This window comes from Carassius auratus, chromosome 16, assembly GCF_003368295.1.
Source record: "Carassius auratus strain Wakin chromosome 16, ASM336829v1, whole genome shotgun sequence".
Taxonomy (NCBI): Eukaryota; Metazoa; Chordata; class Actinopteri; order Cypriniformes; family Cyprinidae; genus Carassius; species Carassius auratus.
The window spans coordinates 1219740-1240494 of record NC_039258.1 but is presented as its reverse complement, the minus strand read 5'-3'; the positions used below and the strand labels follow the sequence as shown (position 1 = coordinate 1240494).

Below are 20755 nucleotides of genomic sequence, written 5' to 3'. Positions count from 1 at the left end.
AACAAAGCGTAATCTGATTACTGTCTGATACAGGGAACAATCTCAGATGAACTCTGACCTCAACATCATCTGGATTTAACATTTTTAGTTCTTTTTGTAATTCCCTTTTTTCTTCTCTTTTTAAATATAAAATGTACAGTAATAAATAAATAAAAATATATTGTATTATGGTTAATTATAGTTAATTCAAATGTATTTGTATGATAAGTATTAATAAATAAATAGTAAATAAAATTGTTATATAATAATATTGGTTTACAATTACATTTAGTCACTATACATATGCTTTTATCCAAAGGGACTTACAACTGAGGGACACATAAAGCAATTCTTCTTTAAATTTATATAATAATATATTTCTAATATAGTAGTATCATATTTTGTATAAGAAATTCTACAATAATATAATAAAATATAATTTATTCATATATAGATAGATAGATAGATAGATACATTTATATACTGTTTTACTGAGCAAATTCATTAAGTGTTGCTATATATATATTTATTTAATATTTTAATTATTAAATAATTAGATATCAAATCAATAATAAAATAACATGCATTTTATAATTGTTATTTATTTTACAATAATATTTCTAATTTAATATACAGAATTATTTACTGAGCAAATTCATCGTATTTCTTTGACAGTTACAGTTATATTACAGCATTATTTTCATGAAAACATTATTTTAGCAAGCAAATTCATTAAGTGTGAACAACTATTTTGCAGGAAGGCGTGAAATCAGCGATAAGATTTGTGTAATGCAGGAGCAGTTTAATAAAGCGGTTTTAGAGCGCTTTATGAACGTGCCACAGATATCGTTGTGCTCGATTAAGCTTGTTTCAGTGTGCTAATATATTCAGAGCCAGTGACATTCAAAAGGATATATAAAACTGTGCATGCTAAAACAGAAAACTCATTCTAATGCTTCTCTTACACCCCACTGACTCTCTCTCCAGCCGGCCGTCATGAATCCAGAGCCCTGTGGGACGCCACAGAGGTCACAGGTGAGCAGAGAGGTCAAAGAGGGTCAAGGAGGCGAGGCCTGTGCTAGCATTTACTACAGGACAACATCTTCAACACAAACGCCGAATGTGGGTCTCTTATAGCGACTGAACTCAGTCAGAGCTTTCAGAGCGATAGAAATCACTGGTGTCCAGAATTCAGTGGAGGACATGTGTAATACGTCCTCTCTTAGTGTTTCAGTGAAAATACCTAACATTTACATTGAAACACACTGAAAGCATTTCCAGAACCTGTACATAATGACCCTTTTTTCATGCAAACATTTTCTGCCTCATGATCTTGTAATTGAGCACAAATTGCTGGTAATGCGCAGACAGTGTCATGTTCACAAACCCGATCGCCGCAGGGGAAGCTCGTGTAAAACCAGGCATGAAAAATGCTAATTACCAATGTTAAGAGTATAGCTGGTGATTAGTGAACAACACCTGACAAGTATCGAATGTGTCTCAATGAAGCACCTCATTAAGCTGCAATCCGAAGAGAAGGAGCATCATGTGTGACCTTCAGCGTGTGCTTTAGTTTGAAGTCACTCTCATTAGCCTTCACGTCTGCTCACCTCCATCACCAGAGAACAGGAATCTAATGAGATCTGACTCACAGAGGAGGCCTTCATCTTTCCTCATGCCGCTCAAAACTCGCTTTTTGTCTTTGAACAATGCAAGCACTGGTTTCAAGATCTAAAGCTTAACAAAGTTCTTTTTTTTCTTTAATACTTGGTTTAAAAAATTTGCTTTCTTTTAAAATAATGTCATTTTGTGTCCTGTTTTATTATCTAAAGCAATCATTTTTAAATGTACAAATACTTTTTGGGCCTACCATTATAAGTGGACACACCATAACTGATTATACACTAAAATAACACTTAATATTCCTCAATATAAAGACCCATATGGCAAAAAAATAAATATTATTTTTTATTTTACAAATTATATAAAAAAAATGAACCCAAAATATATTAATGATAAAATGTATTTATGATATATTTAAAATATATGATGCAACAAAATATATTGTAAAAATATACTGGTGATAAAATGTATTAATGAAACATAAACTATATATATATATATATATATATATATATATATATATATATATATATATATATATATATATATATATATATATATATAGGTTTTTTTGTGCAGTATGTGGTTTCTTCATGATACTCAAGTGAGATTCATATTGTTAGTCTCTGTCGCCATCTGGTGGCTGAATCTGGGATGTAAAACAATGGAACTACATCTGAAACATCAGAAATGTTTCATCTGTGCTCTTGAGTTTACACTATTTCTTCATAATAAAATAAACTTTATAATTCACATTTAAACATTTATTTCCATATTTTTGCATATACATATCAGGCAGAGGCAGAGATCCTTCAAATGACCTTTATGTTTAAAGCAAGAGATATTCTGTGAGTCTCCCATTCATTATAGAACTATGAATTCAAGCGCAATGAATGCAGCAATGTTGAGAAGTAGTGCAAGTGTTCTTATACTGGTAGTCTGATCTTAATAGATACTTGTACAGGAAGAGTCTGACAGGATAAACTCACACACTGTAACAGACCCAGTAAAGCAGGAACCTCCCGTTTGATTCTCAGCTCATCAGAGCAGCTATTAATGACCAGGTTTGAGCTCCGTTCTCTGTTCATCCATTCTTCCGCCCTGGACCTTCAGCAACAAAGAAAAGAAATCTTCATCGTCCATCGGTCCTGGAGCTGCACTGCGCTGCTCCTCCAGCCGCCCCTGGGCCTGAAAAAAAAAACAAAAAAAAAAACTGTTTAATAATATAATAAATCTAATGATAATAACATTAGCCTTTACCAATCTTACATTAGTGACCAGAAATAATTGTACTGATTATAAATGTTTTGTGATTTAAAAAAAGGGGCAAAACAATACTTTTTAATATTATAAATATTAATAATTCTAGTAAGATTAGTATAAACAGTAGTATTAAAAAGTTAATAATATAACAATAATTTCAGAAATCAAAAACATTAACCAATTTGACATTACTGACCACAAATTATCATAATATTCATGAACATTTTGAAATTATTATTGTTCAAATTATTATTATTGTAATAATGATTCTTTTTTATGGAATGATATATAATTATAATTATTTTAGAAATCAAAAACATTACCCTTTACCAATTTGACATTACTGACCGGAAATTATTATATTGATTACAAACATTTTTTTATCTTAAAAATTATATTTTTTGCGTTATAATAAATTATTATTATTATTAGTAGTAGTAAAACTTAAGACAATAATAATAAAAATAATTTTAGAAATAAAAAAAATGTGCTTTTACCAAGTTGACATTACTGACCATAAATTATTATCTTAATCAAAAACGAACAATTAATAATCATAATTATAATAATAATTGTACAAATTAAAAATATTTAATATAAAAAAATAAAAAACATTTACTGATTTGACATTACTGAGCAGTAATGTTATTCATTGTCTTTTTGTATTGAGTTTTCAATGGCAAGAAATAAAAATAAATAAACAAAGAAACAAATTAATTCATAATAATAATAAATAAATAAAAATCTAAAATAATGTTTACTATTTTTCTCACACATGCAGTTTAACTGTCTTTTTGCACATATACAGCTGCCTATGTAATATATATTTGGAACGGGGTTCCTCAGAAGAGGATTTGAGGCCCTTGGCATCATCAAGTTTGAAAACCTCTGTGTTGACACACAGACAAACATGCCAGTTACAGACTGTGTCTGTTCCCGCACTGTTGAACAGCGTCTCATTCTCAGCAGCGCTCACTTGTGAGTTGACGATCATGTGGTAGAAGTCCTCTTTGGGTGTTTGCACGGGGGCGGCCCGGGTGACCTCTGGGATCTTCCAGCTGCTCTTCCTCTGTTTGGCTTTGGGCAGCGGAGGTGGGGGGGCAGAGGGAGCGTTCTGGAGCTCTGCTCGCTGGTCATCCAGTCGCCGACCCTGAGAGGTGGCCAACAGATCGAAGAACTCCTCCTTCTGCAGGGACGTCATGGAGGAGAACACCACTGTATGGAAAGACACGGTTCATGAGAGTTCTTGTCTGTGTTTATGGTGAGGAGATGCGTTCGGATGGTGTCTCCTCACCTCTCTGGCTGTGGCGAGGTGTGCCTGGCTCTGAGTAACATCTCCTGCGGCCCTCCAGACGGAACGAGCAGCGCTGGTCATTGAGCCGCCGGCCCTCTTGTAACGCGAACAACAGCTCACACAAAGCGTCTGGGAAATCTGGAGATGTCCTGTGAAGCTGAGCACATCATCATCATCATCAAATCCTTTCACCCAAGATGAAAATTCTGTCACTGTTTATCCATCCTCGTTTTGTTCCAAACCTGTATGAGTTTCTGTCTTCTGCTGAACACGAAAGAAGATATTCTGAAGAACGCTGATGGTAGCCATTGACTTCCATAGTATTTTTTGGCTTCTGCCAACTGTTGGTTACCAATTTATCAAAATGTATTTTCTTTCATGTTTAACAGAAGAAAGGAGCTCATGCAGGTTTGAAATGACACAAGGATGAATGAATGGTGACAGAATTTTAATTTTTAAGTGAACTATACCTTTAATTCAAAAGAGTCCATCCATAAGCATCTAAATATGGTTTAATTTCCAAAAGTCAGATGCTTAGAAAAGTAATATTGTCTCCTCAACACAATCAGTTCCTGAAGGTTAAAATCAAGGCCCTTTTCTTGATGAATGTAATTTTTCACTCAGAAATGTTTATGGAAGAATATTGCATTTATATTAGAAATATTAGAAGTATTACAGAAGTTGTGTAGACTTTTTTTATGCTGATTTTAAATTCTTAATGAATAATTAGATATGTCAGTTTGCATGTTTCAGGACTAATCTTTTGTATTTTTGTCAATAATTTTTAAAAGAAAATAATCCCATGTAATTCCATGACAACCAAAGTAATAATCAGTATTATTATGTGAAGGTTTTTAAATAATATTAGTCCATGCCTGATAGCTTTAATGCTGCTTTACAGTACCGGAGTTAACGTTTGGAGTTAAAAAAGTGTATTATTGTTATTATTATATTAATACTTTTATTCAGCAAAGGTGCATTAAAATATTTTAAAAAGTGAGTATCAATGTTTCCACCAGAATATTTTCTTTCTCTTCGGAGAGTCACAAATTCTTGGTGCAAAAGGAAGATCTGTAAAGTTGCAAAGACTAAAGTCTCAAATCCACAGAGATATTCTTTATCAAAGACGAAAGCAAAATAACTTTTTTATTTGGTCTTCTGAAAGTAAATGCATTTAGGAATCTTTAAGAGCAATGCATTTTATGAACGACTGTTTTGTGAACCTAAGAGACAAGGTCATTCTGACTTTGCTACGACAATCTGGTGCTTCTGAATCAGCTTCTGTATGTATGTTTTGTTATTAGTTTAAGTATTTTGATTCTTTTTAAGTTTCAGAGTTCTGCACGCCGCCGAGATGGTCACACAGTGGAGTCAGCTGTCTAAACCGTTGGTGACTTGTGTACTGCAAACACATACGAGCTTCATCACTGTGTCTGTCACTCCTCTCTGTTCCTCTTTTGAGCTTGAACTGATGGTAAAACTAAGGACATTATTAAATGTCTTTACATTTGTTTTGAAAGATGAAGCTTGCAATTATGGAAAGGGGCATTACATTTTCCAATGAGTGCTTGCAGTGTTCGGCCAATTACAAAGCACGAGTTCAGTTGGCCAATCAGAGCGGACTTTGTAGAAAATGACACGTTTGAGAGAGGCGGGGCATAGAGGACCTACAATAATGTACAGTATTAAAAGAAATATGTGTTTTGTGAACATTAAAGCATGTAAGCATATTCTGTTACACCAAATACACAAAATAAGAATTTTTTAAAAGGCATCACATGACCACTTTAAGCAGCAAATCAGCATATATTAGAATGATTTCTGAAGGATCGTGTGACACTGAAGACTGGAGTAATGATGCTGAAAATTCAGCTTTGCATCACAGGAATAAATTACATTTTAAAACATATACAGACAGAAAACAGTTCTCTAAACTAAAATAATATTTCACAACTTTACAGTTTGTACTTTATAAAAATATTCAACTCTAACAGAAAACTTTTGAAAAGTAGTGTGTATGCTAATTAAATAATAAATAATAAAATATTTATTTAATTTTAGTACAATTATTAAAATTTCTAGAAGTAAAATTCCCTAGCTGTAACTAACACCTATTGGCTTAAAACTAAAAAAGAGGAGAACTTCAAAGGTCCCGCCCACTTAATGATTCAATAGGAAATACATCAACATAGGAAAAACTGCACTTGTTAAGCCATTTCATGGTGTCTTCTCAATGCAATTAGACACACTATTAGATTTGGCATAATTATTAAACGTTACCATTAGTTTTGCATCGTCAGGGCTGAGCCTGTCTTTGGGCCGCAGTTTTACTTCTCCTTGAGTGCTTGGTTTGTCTTGAGTCTCTGCTTGTAGCATCTTCTCTGGTCCCGCAGCCGTCCCGTCTGATGATCCCTTGTCCGTTTTCGCAATATTTTCACAGCCTGCGTGATCTTTCACCATGTCCTCTTGTTGATTTTCCAGAGTCACATTCCTCTCCTCATCTAGTTCGGCCTGCATTGCTTCACTTTCACCTTTTCCTACTTGGACACTGTTGTGATCATGTGAACTTCCCTCTGTGGCTTCTCTATTGCCATCTTTTGTGTTTTCATCAGTCGTTCTAACTCTCAGTACGGTCCTCTCTCTCTCTATGTTGTTTATCACATCCGAAGTTTCATCCCCCTCTTCGAGGATGAGAAGAGGTTCCAACTGCTTGTCCACCGAGGTTTCAACGTTGACCTCTGAGCCGTTCATCGTAGCTTCTGCCAAGCCGTCCGTTGAAGAAAATATGAGAGCCTATAAAAAGTATGAAGTTAGAGATCCCTCATTTCCATATATTGACCAAGTCGAGAGACACTGAACAATCATGCATGTAATCAGCATATATATCTAAAGTGTGCTTATCATTTATAATGCCACTTTTTATCGAGCAATCAAAGTGTAGCCTGTAGTAGAACGACACATATGACAACTAATCTTATATAACACGTTTTCAGCACACGACATAATTATTAAAATATAGTTATAACATGTAACTGCACTTATTTCGATTTAGATAGTGGGTGACATTTTACAGCCCTGCTTACCTTCTCAAACTTAGACGAGTTCAAATGAGGTCCTCTCAGCGGAATGTCAAGTAAAGCCCACATGCATCTCACCTCCGTGTACGGACATGCATTAACTCCCACATATCTCGGCTAAACTTTGAGTGTTTCTCACAAACGAATCTGAAAAGAGCTAAAAGCTGACACGATGCATCGACAGCTTTACTGCTTCACAGTCTGCTTGCTCTGTCTCTTCCTGTTCCTCTCTTATGGCCCTGATCCACCCCTATTTATTTGGCATGTTTCAGTTAATCTAGTGAAATAGGTTTATGTATAGAAATGAACTATAGAAGTGCATGATGCAATGTGCTTCATTTGAACTCACTTTTATTCAAATGCTAAGCTATTTTATAATCGTGCGTATGGGAAATGCGTGCTGCTGACGCTCAACAGCTCTGAAGGTCTAGCATGTTGAAACTGGCTGCCTGTTTGTTTAACACAGTATGTGGTTTTGCAGATTTCCTGTTGACTACCAGCAAAACGAGAAGTAGACTTGGTGATATACTTGAGCACAGAGGAGAAGACGATTGAGCGACTAGAATTTAAAATAAGACACTTGACATTCAAGAAACACGTCCTGTTTCTCCCGCTGTTGATTATACTCCAGACCTAAAGCCTCCAGGCCGTGACATGATGACATGTAAACTGTGCACTTGCAGAAAGGAATTTTGTATATGTTGAGCAACTCAGTGCATGCAAGAATATCACATTTCATAATTCAGAAGTAAAACTGTGCCTTAATAATAGTGAATATCATGAAAATGGTCGAGAACATGACCAGACTTCACATTTCACCCTTAAAACAAACAAACTAATGAATGAATGAAATAATTAAAAAATAAAAATAAATGTAATTTATTTTATACTATTTTTATTATAATTAAGGCAGTTTCTACCATTTTCATTTAAATAATCTCAATGTTTTACTTTTTTTAAATACATTTTTAATTTAACTTATAATTCACGTCATATCATTAATGTAATATGTTTTTCTTCTTTAAATTGGCATAAATTAAAGCATAATCACATTTACATTTACCTTGGTATTTTTTCCTTTAGATTTCAGAATGAAATGTAAACTGAACACGTTACTGACATGTTTTGTGAGATTTATTCACAAAACCCCTGAGGTTCATATTTGTGCATTTAGGCTGCATTTTCATGGAAGCATAAATCCATGTTTCATGGAATTGGTTAGATGAGTTTTCATTTCATTTTACCTCTGTGTGTTGTCATACTGTTTTTGACCCATGCAACAGACTGTGTGATCACAATGTAGTCATATCTTGACTTTTGCATTTGCAGAATGTCTATTTCCATTCAAGGGCACGTTTTTTTATGTGTCAATCGCTAGGGGACTCTAGAGTGGTGATGCATGGACACACACTCACTCACACTCACACACACTCATCTAGATTAATGTACAGCTCAGGATGTTGCAGCCACAGCAGCCCATCACAGGCAACGGGCCCAGCGCAAGCCGCGGTCTCGGGTTGAACGTACACCCTGGAATGCATCCCCTTAACCCGGTACACCCGACTTCTCAACACCGCCCCGATGGAGACCCCGCGGGCCTCGAAGGAACCGAAAATGGACACAACAACCGCCGAGACATCGGAGATATCCTGCAACAGATCATGACGATCACCGACCAAAGTTTAGACGAAGCGCAAGCAAAGTTCGTTATTTAAAATGATTTATTTGAAAACTTAGAAGTTTAGCATTTAGCTAATGGTCGCGTGAGACATGGGTATGCTAAAACATAGAAGAATACATTTTAAATACCTTTTTAATGACATTATTGCATCTTTAATCCACCCAAATACATTTTTATTTTATTTAACAAAACCTAAAATATAAAAAAGGTATCACTCTTAAGATAATTATTAGACTGAAGTTCACGGGCTTAGCTGCTATTGTTTACGTTTTTTTCGACTTCAAACTAACTCTTTTTCTTCGCAATATATACGTAGCAGAACAACGATTCGCTATTAGATGTACATAAATCGATTTATTTTTATTTATCTTATTACAGGAGTAACTTTATTTTTATTAATTTCACAAAAACACAAATCACTGCCTGAAGCTAAGGTGAAAGGCAAATGTGTCATCAAAATAGAGTATTTATTACTTTGAAACAATCTAAGTATTATAAATTGTGAGGTGGTTAAATATTCTATTTTCACTAGAAACGCGATTTCAGCCTTTTATGTATTTAATACGAGTCTTATTGTCTGTTACATCGGTAGCATGCTAATATTAGCCAACTGACTTGCTTTTGTATGTTATTTTGTGACAGAAAACACGCTTTAAACTGTCATCGGATGAAACCGGCTTTATTCAGCGTCCTGTGCGAAATTAAGGAGAAAACTGGTGAGTAACTGGCATGCATTTTATTTTAGAAGCGGTAAATATCATAACTTCAACTTTATAATTGGCTTAAAAGTTGGCATTGGATTTGACACAGGCGCCATGTTCTGCAAGAACAAAGCCAGAGAGTGTACACCTAATAAAAACACAATCATTAGATTTTTTTTTCTTAATAATCGTTTATATTTTATTCTAGTTCAGAAATATATTTCGAAAACAATGTCGTTTGCATGCAATTTTGCATGGTTTAACAGCACGTTTTATTCAAACAATAGCATAATGATTATGGTTTTGACAAGGTTTGCCGCTTTTAAAAATAAAAAAAGTTGCTTTCAAATAATAGTAATAATCTTATACCAAAAAACTGTCTCAGACTGTGTTATTTGCATGCATCATTCTATTTGCATGCATTATTATTATTTATTTTTTTAATAGCATAGTAAGCACACCAATAACAAATGGTTTCTGGTTTGTGTAAAGATCACATTTGCAGTTCCTGAATACCAAATGAAAATTTTTCTCACTATTTTAGCGTTTTGCATTTGCATGCATTAGGATATCAGTGCTTGTAACTTGCTTGTATGAGAAGGTAAATAGCCATCCAGCATATTAACACAAACCTTTTTACACGCATGCAGCTTCCTATTATTGGCATGGAAGAATTGAACTATTAATAATTGTGCAATGTCTTTTGTTTGTATGGAGACTACGTGTAGGAAGTCCCATAAGGGGACTGTAATGTTTACTGTGATGGTTAGTAATTAAATGGCGTTGTGCCTAATGGAGTCTTTTAATTTTCGTGGTTTGGCATGCTCCCTTACATCCCGTGGTATTGAATGCTGTGCACCATTAATCAAACAGTACTGCCCTGCTCTATTCACTGTTTATTGCACAGTGCTGTATTGAACCTTTTTGTAAAGTACATGAATACAAATAAAATCTCTCCTAATCAGACTATGTATAATAGAATAAAGCAGTATTTAGGGTGGTTGCAATGTTAAGCAGTGATGACACAGGAACTGTCAAAGTGAGTCATCCTGCCTCATGTTTTGCCCTTGACTGAAGCACTTAACCTTGTGTTGCTTCAGGGAATAAATTAAAATAAATTCAAATTCATATTTATCTTGTAGGTCATTGACTGCCATTACAGTATCAAACATAATGGATTGTAATATTTCTACTCCTCTGAGAAAATCGATATAGTGTTGACACCCATAAAAACCCAAATTTAGTTTTAAGAAATATGGGTCTTGAATATCTAATTTTTAATGTTTTACATTTTAATAACTCCAAAGTAGTTTTCAGTATGAACATAAACAAATCATTTGGTATTGCCTTCAAATAAATAATGTTATTACGGAAAAATGTGTAAAATTATGTTTTTATTATATCTATTAATGTTTTTTATTGTTATGCATACTGTTCATAGGCACAATTTCTTACATTTGAAGTACTAATACCAGTGTTGTACAATCTGTATTATTAAATGTAAACATAATTTGGTGAATATTAAAGTGGTAATTTTTATTTTTGAATCATGATGCATGACTAAAGGAACAGGGCAGAGATGAAAAAAACATGGAAAAACGTCATTACCCATAATGCATAAGTTCGATCAGACGATTCCTTAATCAGGGATACAAAAATATGAAAGTACAATCTGTAGTTTTCATAAAAGTTGTAAAACTTGTTATATGGCAGACCTTTGCTGACAACTAAAATTGTTTTTTTGTTTTTTTTTGGTGTAGGCAACACATAAAAATAATACAAAATGTTTGTTTATTTATACTTCCGACATTCTAACAATACAAAGCTGCTTGTAAATCAGTGAGTGGATGAATCCTTTAATGGATTAATATCTTATTTGCAGGTCTTGCCATGAGAAATGCTCAGGAGGAGGAGCCTCCAGACCCACAGCTCGTACGATTGGACAACATGCTGCTGGCCGAAGGTGTGGCCGGTCCAGAGAAAGGGGGCGGGGCCGCCGCCGCGGTCTCTGCCGCGACCAGCTCTGGCGGGATGTCACCTGACAGCTCACTGGAGCACTCCGACTATAAAAGCAAGTTGAGCCAAATTCGGAACATTTACCACACAGAGCTGGAAAAATACGAGCAGGTACATATCACTGCCATTGTGCTGGGTAGCCACGCCCACAGCAAAATCTCATTGGTCCAGAATTCTGAATCACAACAATAGAGTGCAGCAGTACACACACACTTTTTTTTAGCAGCTTTCTTTCTGGAAGTATTGTTCTCATTCATTTTTTTCTCATAATGAAGTAAAAGTAAAAAAAAAAAAAGTCTCCCATTACAAACTTTGATTTGAAGAAAAAAGTATTTGAAAATTGGACAAAAGACTAATGACGTTAATGAGGAAAAGAACTGCAAGAACTATTGATTTAAAGATGTTGATTAAATGTAAAAAAAAACTATATATTAATTTTATTGCAAAATAAGGATATTATGCTTACAAATATTTTAAGGTGCAGTAGGACATCTTGGAAAATGCTAACTTTAGCTTTCCCACCCGCCTTCCAAAGCCACACCCCCTGAACACCTGAACGAGAACAGATCAGACGACTAGAGACAACATCAGTACAATACCTCATATGTCGTTAACGAATAATCGAAAGAGTATACCAATGATTAACAATCTCACAGTTCACAGTAGATCTGACTTTAATGGTTCATAAGTTATTGTTCAAAATCAGTTGTTTTATGGAGAAAATGAATGAGATTCTTACTTCTGGAACCTTACTGATGCACTCTATTGAGCCTGAAATACATCTTGATCTTTTGTTTGCACAGCATTGTGGACAGAAATGTGTGTCTGACACAGGAAGACACAGGCTCTGTGTGTCCTCAGCTGTTTTCTAACCTCAAGCTGTTTCCAGGCCTGTAGTGAGTTCACTACCCATGTTATGAACCTGCTGAGGGAGCAGTCTCGCACCCGTCCCGTGTCTCCGCGCGAGATCGAGCGCATGGTGGCCATCATCCACCGCAAGTTCAGCTCCATCCAGACGCAGCTCAAACAGAGCACCTGTGAAGCGGTCATGATACTGCGCTCACGCTTTCTGGATGCCAGGTGGGATTTGTGATATGACATCTTTGCTGTAGTGCACTAATGCATCAGTTTCAGAAAGTGCAATTTGTTTTAGGGACCCTAATAAAAGGTCTCGAATTAGAGCAGAGAATCTTAAATTCATAAAGTCATGGCATGCATTGCAAACTTATTTTTCTATGTATTTTTGTTTCCAGATACAAATATTTAAACATACTCAGGAATTACTCAAGACGTCTTGAAAAACTGAACAAATTTAAGTGAATTCATGCTTAAAGCAAGAACAAATATATGTCAATATGGAATGAAAACTTGCTTTTTTCTTTGAATTAAATAGATTTTACTGAGCCCATTGGCAGTTATTAGTTCGTATTTTAGTCATAAACTCACTTAATTTTGATCAGTTTCACAGAAAACAAGACTCCTTGTGTCATGTCGTTTTTTTCTCAAGTTAATGTTTCGTGATTTGAGAAAACAAGACAAAAACACTGGAAAAATTTAATTTTGTTTTTGCAGTCTGATCAGAAAGTGCAGTGTTCTATCTCCATGTTCTAATCCCAAATACTTTTTATTTTTGATAAACCAGTTAAAAAGAGATCAGCTGGGGTTGGGTGTTTTCAAACTTATACAACATATTGTTAGAATGTACATATTGCGTTCCCTACAATTTATTCTTTACTTGGTCTTAAAAGAATCTTTAAAAAGTCTTAAATTTAGCTTTATGAAACCTGCAGAAACCTTGTGTTCTTCATGTGGATGCTGATTGCACATGTTTTTTTTTTTCTATGATATTTTCTTGTTTTGTCAGGCGTAAACGGCGCAATTTTAGTAAACAGGCCACAGAGGTCCTAAACGAGTATTTCTACTCGCATCTCTCGAACCCTTACCCCAGCGAGGAGGCCAAAGAAGAGCTGGCCAAGCAGTGTGGTATCACTATGTCTCAGGTACCAGCTCCTCTATCAGATCTATTTTCTCTATCTAATAGACCTGTTTTCTTTTGAGCCTGGCTCTCAGTCCACTACGGGAGCGTCCGGTCATCAGAGACGGATCAGTTTCATTCTGGCTCTGAAATCATGACAGGTGTCCAACTGGTTTGGCAACAAGAGGATTCGCTATAAGAAGAACATTGGGAAGTTCCAGGAAGAGGCCAATCTGTATGCCATGAAGACGGCCTTAGGGGCGACACAGAGCGAGGAATCCCCCCACACTCCAAACTCCACTGGTCAGTTCAAGTCTTTAGCTCCAACAGGGCATTTTTACACTAGTTTTGGAGATTTGAAATAGTCCTGAGCGGTATATATTGTTGGCCACCACTGTATGTAAATGTTTATGTATTTGCAAAGAAATACTCTTTACAGTGGCATGCGAAAGTTTGGGAAACCCAAGCTTTCCAAACAAGATGCATTAAGAGGGGGTGAAAACTTTTGAACATGATGATGATGTCCAAGTTTTTCTTATTTTGTTGAAATATATATTTTTTCCATTTAGTTCTGCCCTTCGTAATCAACAGAAGATACTTGTATGTTTCCCGGAACACCAATTAAGTACAATTTAGCTTGATCTTCAAATTCCAAAAGTTTTCACCCCCCAGCCCCCCCTTAATGCATCTTGTTTCCTTCTGTAGCATCAGAGAACGTTTGAACCTTTTTTAATAGTTGTGTTTGAGTGCCTCAATTGTCCTCAGTGTAAAAAAAATGGATCTCAAAATCATGCAGTCATAGCTGGAAAGGGTTCAAATATGCAAAGATGCTGGAAAACTGAAGAATCTGCAGGACCTTAAAGGTTTTTCTGAAAAACAGTTCTCAGTTTAACTGTTCAGAACAAACAAGGGATTCATGCACAACCATCACAAAACAGAAAGACAGTTGAGGATCATCAGGTAACAGCACACAGTATTAACAACCAATAATTTCAGCAATTTTTTGTCTTGTGGTCTATATGCAAAAATCTTTTATGTAAAATATCTTACTCAGGACAGTACTAAATAAAAAAATAACATGCATTTAGTATGATCTCTCTTATTTTGTTAAAATTATTTACATTTTCACCGATTCTTCAAGGGGTCGCAAACTTTCGCATGTCACTGTATACTACTGGTAACACAGTGCAAAAACCTTCTTAATTCATTACAGTTTATATAAAAATTGTAGTACTCGAATACAGGGGTTCCCAAACGTCTCAATTCCACAGTACAGATTGAAAACCTGTGCTCCAGTAAAAGGCATTGTAGTAATGTTTTCCAAGGTTTTTCATATACGACTCGTTCTTCCAGGCTCAGGGTCGTTCTCGCTCTCAGGGTCAGCTGACTGCTTCCTAGGAGTTCCTCCAGTGAACGGAGAGCAGCCGTCCTATCACATGGGAGCTCAGGTATGACTCTCTCACACTCGATCAGCATTCCTGCGACCCGCTGCATGTCTTCGTCTCTGTGCATGAGTTTGGTTCTCACTGTGTGTTTGCTTTGCCATGCAGCTCTGCCTAAATGTCCTTCTCCTCTCTCTCTCTGGTAGGACACTCAATCACGCTTCTCAGAAAGACTCTGTAGTACCAGAGAGAGCCGGGTGAGGAGCTCATCACATGCTCGCTCGTCTCTGCCGTCTATCAGTCTCGCTCTTTAAGTGACTTCACTGTGATCTTTACCCGGTTTTGCTTTTATGCGAGAATTCAAATGCTCTTCTGATTATAATTAAGGCCTATTCATATCAAGAGCGATGTGTGAAGTGGCACATGAATTTTTATGAGAAGCATTCGCACAAATGAACAAAGGTGAATTGCACATATGTGGTCTTACATACAGAATATACATTTTCTAAGCTCTTTGAGTGGAAGTATCCAGAAAAATACTGAGTAATTTTTTTTATTTAAAATTTTTAAATTAAATTTAAATCTGCTAATACAGATTTCACATAATAAAATATTTCAAATGTTCAAAATATTATTATCTAATAATACAGATTTTAGGCTACTTCAAATAAATGTGAAATGAATGTATCTTAATTATAAAGATATGGTCTATTATCAGTATAGTAAATAAGGTGCTGTGGGAATGTTAAAAATAATTATATTTATTATCTAATAATACAGATTTCACTTCAGTCAAGTGTGAGATATGAATATCTTTGTATAATGATAATAATAGTGTTTTATTATTAATAATATAAAAAAATAGATAGTAATAAAACAATTTAAGTGCTGTATAAATGTTTCAATTATTATTATAAAATGTGTATTGTTGTTAAAAATGTTCATTTATATCACAATTTAGATTATTATCAGATTTCACTTGCTTTAAATAAGTGTAAAATAGCAATATATTGGAATAATGATAATATATTATAAGTAATAAAAATATAGTGTGGTATAAATGTTGAAATTATTATTATTATATTTATTATTTAACAGTATATTTCACTTGCATTTAATAGGAATATATCTTGATATAATGATCCTCAAGATATATTCCTATAGGAATATATCTTGATATAATGATCCTCCTGTGGGCTCACCACCTGCAGGAGGGAGCGTAAGGGGCCGGTGCATAGTGGATCGGGCGACAGTCGTAGGCGAGATCCCCGACGACCCGATCTCTGGACACGGAATCTGGCTTTAGGGACGTGGAATGTCACCTCGTTGGCGGGGAAGGAGCCTGAGCTTGTGCGGGAGGTCGAGAGGTACCGACTAGAGATAGTCGGGCTCACCTCAACGCACAGCTTGGGCTCTGGAACCACACTTCTTGAGAGAGGTTGGACTCTCTACCACTCTGGAGTTGCCCATGGTGAGAGGCGGAGGGCTGGAGTGGGGTTGCTAATAGCCCCCCAGCTCAGCCGCCATGTGTTGGAGTTTACCCCGGTGAACGAGAGGGTCGCTTCCCTGCGGCTTCGAGTCGGGGATAGGTCTCTCACTGTCGTTTGTGCCTACGGGCCGAACGGCAGTGCGGACTACCCGGCCTTCTTGGAGTCTCTGGGAGGGGTGCTGGAAAGTGCTCCGACTGGAGACTCCGTCGTTCTACTGGGGGACTTCAACGCTCACGTGGGCAGTGACAGTGACACCTGGAGGGGCATGATTGGGAGGAACGGCCCCCCTGACCTGAACCCGAGCGGTGTTCTGTTATTGGATTTCTGTGCTAACCACGGTTTGTCCATAACAAACACCATGTTCAAGCATAAGGGTGTCCATCAGTGCACGTGGCACCAGGACACCCTAGGCCGGAGGTCGATGATCGACTTTGTGGTCGTGTCATCAGACCTTCGGCCATATGTCTTGGACACTCGGGTGAAGAGAGGGGCGGAGCTGTCAACTGATCACCACCTGGTGGTGAGTTGGATCCGATGGCGGAGGAGGAAGCTGGACAGACTCGGCAGACCCAAACGTACTGTGAGGGTCTGTTGGGAACGTTTGGCCGAGCCCCCTGTCAGAGAGATCTTCAACTCCCACCTCCGGCAGAGCTTCGACCGGATCCCGAGGGAGTCTGGAGATATTGAGTCCGAGTGGACCATGTTCTCCACCTCCATTGTCGCTGCGGCTGCTCAAAGCTGTGGCCGTAAGGTCTCCGGTGCCTGTCGAGGCGGCAATCCCCGAACCCGGTGGTGGACACCGGAAGTAAGGGATGCTGTCAAGCTGAAGAAGGAGTCCTATCGGGCCTGGATGGCTTGTGGGACTCCGGAGGCAGCTGACAGGTACCGGCAGGCCAAGCGGACTGCAGCCCGGGTAGTCGTGGAGGCAAAAACTCGGGCCTGGGAGGAGTTCGGTGAGGCCATGGAGAAAGACTATCGGTTGGCCTCGAAGAGATTCTGGCAAACTGTTCGACGCCTCAGGAGGGGGAAGCAGTGCCCTACCAACACTGTTTACAGTAGAGATGGGCACCTGTTGACCTCAACTGGGGATATCGTCGGACGGTGGAAGGAATACTTCGAGGATCTCCTCAATCCCACCGACTTGTGTTCCGTTGAGGAAGCAGTGGCTGGGGACTCGGAGGAGCACTCGTCCATCACCCGGGCTGAAGTCATCGAGGTAGTTAAAAAGCTCCTCGGTGGCAAGGCACCGGGGGTGGATGAGATCCGCCCCGAGTACCTCAAGTCTCTGGATGTTGTGGGGCTGTCTTGGCTGACACGCCTCTGCAACATCGCATGGCGGTTGGGGACAGTACCTCTGGACTGGCAGACCGGGGTGGTGGTCCCTCTTTTCAAGAAGGGGGACCGGAGAGTGTGTTCCAACTATAGGGGGATCACACTTCTCAGCCTCCCTGGGAAAGTCTATGCCAAGGTACTGGAGAGGAGAATTCGGCCGATAGTGGAACCTCGGATTCAGGAGGAACAGTGTGGTTTTCGTCCCGGTCGTGGAACACTGGACCAGCTCTATACCCTTTCCAGGGTGCTGGAGGGTTCATGGGAGTTTGCCCAACCAGTCCACATGTGTTTTGTGGACTTGGAGAAGGCATTCGACCGTGTTCCTCGCAGCATCCTGTGGAGGGTGCTCCGGGAGTATGGGGTCGGCGGCTCCCTACTTAGGGCTGTTCGGTCGCTGTACGACCGGAGCAAGAGCTTGGTTCGCATTGCCGGCAGTAAGTCAGACCTGTTCCCGGTGCATGTTGGACTCCGGCAGGGCTGCCCTTTGTCACCGGTTCTGTTCATAATTTTTATGGACAGAATTTCTAGGCGCAGCCAAGGGCCGGAGAGTGTCCGGTTTGGGGACCATATGATTTCGTCGCTGCTTTTTGCGGATGATGTTGTCGTGTTGGCCTCCTCAGACCAGGACCTTCAGCGTGCACTGGGACGGTTTGCAGCCGAGTGTGAATCGGCTGGGATGAGAATCAGCACCTCCAAGTCCGAGGCCATGGTTCTCAGTCGGAAAAGGGTGGATTGCCCACTTCAGGTTGGTGGAGAGTTCCTGCCTCAAGTGGAGGAGTTCAGGTATCTTGGGGTCTTGTTCACGAGTGAGGGAAGGATGGAACGTGAGATTGACAGACGGATCGGTGCAGCTTCTGCAGTAATGCGGTCACTGTACCGGTCTGTCGTGGTGAAGAAGGAGCTGAGCTGTAAGGCAAAGCTCTCGATTTACCGGTCAATCTACGTTCCTACTCTCACCTATGGTCATGAGCTGTGGGTCATGACCGAAAGGACAAGATCCCGGATACAGGCGGCCGAAATGAGCTTTCTCCGTAGGGTGGCTGGGCGCTCCCTTAGAGATAGGGTGAGAAGCTCGGTCACTCGGGAGGAGCTCAGAGTAGAGCCGTTGCTCCTCCACATCGAGAGGAGCCAGCTGAGGTGGCTCGGGCATCTATTTCGGATGCCTCCTGGACGCCTTCCCAGGGAGGTGTTCCAGGCACGTCTCACCGGGAGGAGGCCCCGGGGAAGACCTAGGACACGCTGGAGGGACTATGTCTCCCGGCTGGCCTGGGAACGTCTCGGGGTCCCCCCGGAAGAGCTGGAAGAAGTGGCTAGGGAGAGGGAAGTCTGGGCGTCTTTGCTTAGACTGTTGCCCCCGCGACCCGGCCCCGGATAAGCGGCAGATGATGGATGGATGGATGGATGGATGGATGGATAATGATAATAGTGCTCTTTTGTAATTAATAAAAAAAAAGATAATTTTACAAAAACTTTTGTTTATTAAAAGAATTTACAATATGGCTTCTGCAGTGAAATCACAATAAAATATGCCAATATACCGTATTTTCCGGACTATAAGTCATACTTTTTGTCATAGTTTGGCTGGTTCTGCGACTTATAGTCAGGTGCGACTTATTTATCAAAATTAATTTGACATGAACCGAGAGAAATGAACCAAAATAAATGAACCAATAGAAAACATTTCCGTCTCCAGCCTCGAGAGGGCGCTCTATGCTGCTCAGTTCTCCTGTAGTCTACACTGAAGACACGCCCTCTCGTGGCTGTAGATGTTAATGTTTTCTCTTGGTTCTTGGTTCTAAATAAATGCGACTTATAGTCCAGTGCGACTTACTGTATATATGTTTTTTTCCTCATCGTGACGTATTTTTGGACTGATGCGACTTATACGGTAAAAGGTGAATGCTTCTGTGTTACTTTTAAGTACAATGCGAACAACATTGCAAAATCTACAACAAACAGCAAAATGTGAAAAAAAAATATCTAACTTTAAGCCGGATCATTGTAAATAACATTTTCAGCATTATAAGATGTTTTTTTTTTCACTTACTCACTGTGAATAGGCCTTAAATTCTGGCACGTATGCTAGTATTTTATCTCGGTACTGGACGACTTGTGTTGTTCTGGTCTGAACAGCAGTTTTCTTTGTCTGCAGACTAATGGTAGCTGGCAGGAGCAGAACACGCCACCCTCCGCCACTTCACCCAACAGCGATCACTCCGACAACTCGGACTGATGAGCTCCTTCCGCTCAGATCCCGGAGGACACACGAAATGACGAAAGAATGATCACTCTTCTACCCAAATGCAGTTTTAGTTTTTCGCATTTATTTAGTTTTTAGAAGCTCATTATCAGACTCTACATGAAACACGAGAAGAGATCTTCCATGTACACCGTTCATAAAGCTGAGCATATGACAATTGTCGTATTCCATTCAATACGGTAATTTACCAGAATGGGCCTCATTCATGAAGCATGATGTAAATTGTTTGCAAAATCTTAAAAAGAATAATGCATTCAGTGCAGTGCGAGCAGAACAGATTTCTGTCCAAATGTCTCGCACACACATATATATTATATATATACATTTGTGACCCTGGACCACGAAACCAGTCTTAAGTCTCTGGGGTATATTTGTATCAATAGCCAAAAAAACATTGTATGGGTCAAAATTATCAATTTTTCTTTTATGTCAAAAAGCATTAGGATATTAAGTAAAGATCATGTTCCCTGAAGATATTTTGTACAAGTTGTCACGATCATTAGCTGGTGCACCCATAAACTCCAATAGAGGGCACTTTACTCAGGGCTCTGACATTTTTTTTTTTGTCATCCCCTTTTTCGAACTCCATTTCCCATCCTGCCTCATTCCTGGGACTGATTGCACATACACACACACATAAGCAGCACAATCACTCTCAGTCTGGGCGAAGACTTGTTTAGCC

The 20755-nt window shown here is 38.6% G+C and overlaps 2 protein-coding genes across 3 annotated transcripts; one reads left to right on the top strand and one right to left on the bottom strand.

The window, feature by feature from the left end:
* Positions 1-2351: 2351 nt before the first annotated feature.
* Positions 2352-7600, bottom strand: gpsm3 (G protein signaling modulator 3). Its single transcript, XM_026283236.1, has 5 exons — positions 7243-7600; positions 6440-6952; positions 4160-4316; positions 3842-4080; positions 2352-2790 (listed from the first exon to the last, which is right to left on the bottom strand). Exons 1-5 carry the CDS (start codon positions 7303-7305, stop codon positions 2656-2658), a joined length of 1107 nt encoding a protein of 368 aa, XP_026139021.1. The 5' UTR covers positions 7306-7600; the 3' UTR covers positions 2352-2655.
* A 1034-nt stretch (positions 7601-8634) lies between these two features.
* Positions 8635-20496, top strand: pbx2 (pre-B-cell leukemia homeobox 2). Of its 2 annotated transcripts, XM_026283234.1 has the most exons (9): positions 8635-8938; positions 9560-9633; positions 11501-11745; positions 12524-12714; positions 13499-13634; positions 13771-13912; positions 14963-15057; positions 15198-15248; positions 19966-20496. In XM_026283234.1, the coding sequence occupies exons 1-9, from the start codon at positions 8694-8696 to the stop codon at positions 20044-20046; spliced, it is 1260 nt and encodes a 419-aa protein (XP_026139019.1). In that variant the 5' UTR covers positions 8635-8693; the 3' UTR covers positions 20047-20496. The 2 variants fall into 2 exon arrangements, with proteins under 2 accessions (XP_026139019.1, XP_026139020.1); XM_026283235.1 differs by lacking the exon at positions 15198-15248 and having other exon boundaries at positions 8638-8938.
* The last annotated feature ends 259 nt before the right edge of the window (positions 20497-20755 follow it).

Excerpts from the sequence above, each read along its gene's own strand:
- gpsm3 (XM_026283236.1), bottom strand. The coding sequence starts at position 7,305 with ATGTGGGCTTTACTTGACATTCCGCTGAGAGGACCTCATTTGAACTCG. Across the intron at positions 4,317-6,439 it reads CTGACGATGCAAAACTAATG|CTTCACAGGACATCTCCAGA; the intron begins GTAACGTTTAAT and ends TGATGTGCTCAG. Across the intron at positions 4,081-4,159 it reads ACCTCGCCACAGCCAGAGAG|TGGTGTTCTCCTCCATGACG; the intron begins GTGAGGAGACAC and ends CTTTCCATACAG.
- pbx2 (XM_026283234.1), top strand. The coding sequence starts at position 8,694 with ATGTTGCAGCCACAGCAGCCCATCACAGGCAACGGGCCCAGCGCAAGC. Across the intron at positions 9,634-11,500 it reads CGAAATTAAGGAGAAAACTG|GTCTTGCCATGAGAAATGCT; the intron begins GTGAGTAACTGG and ends TCTTATTTGCAG. Across the intron at positions 15,249-19,965 it reads GTAGTACCAGAGAGAGCCGG|ACTAATGGTAGCTGGCAGGA; the intron begins GTGAGGAGCTCA and ends CTTTGTCTGCAG.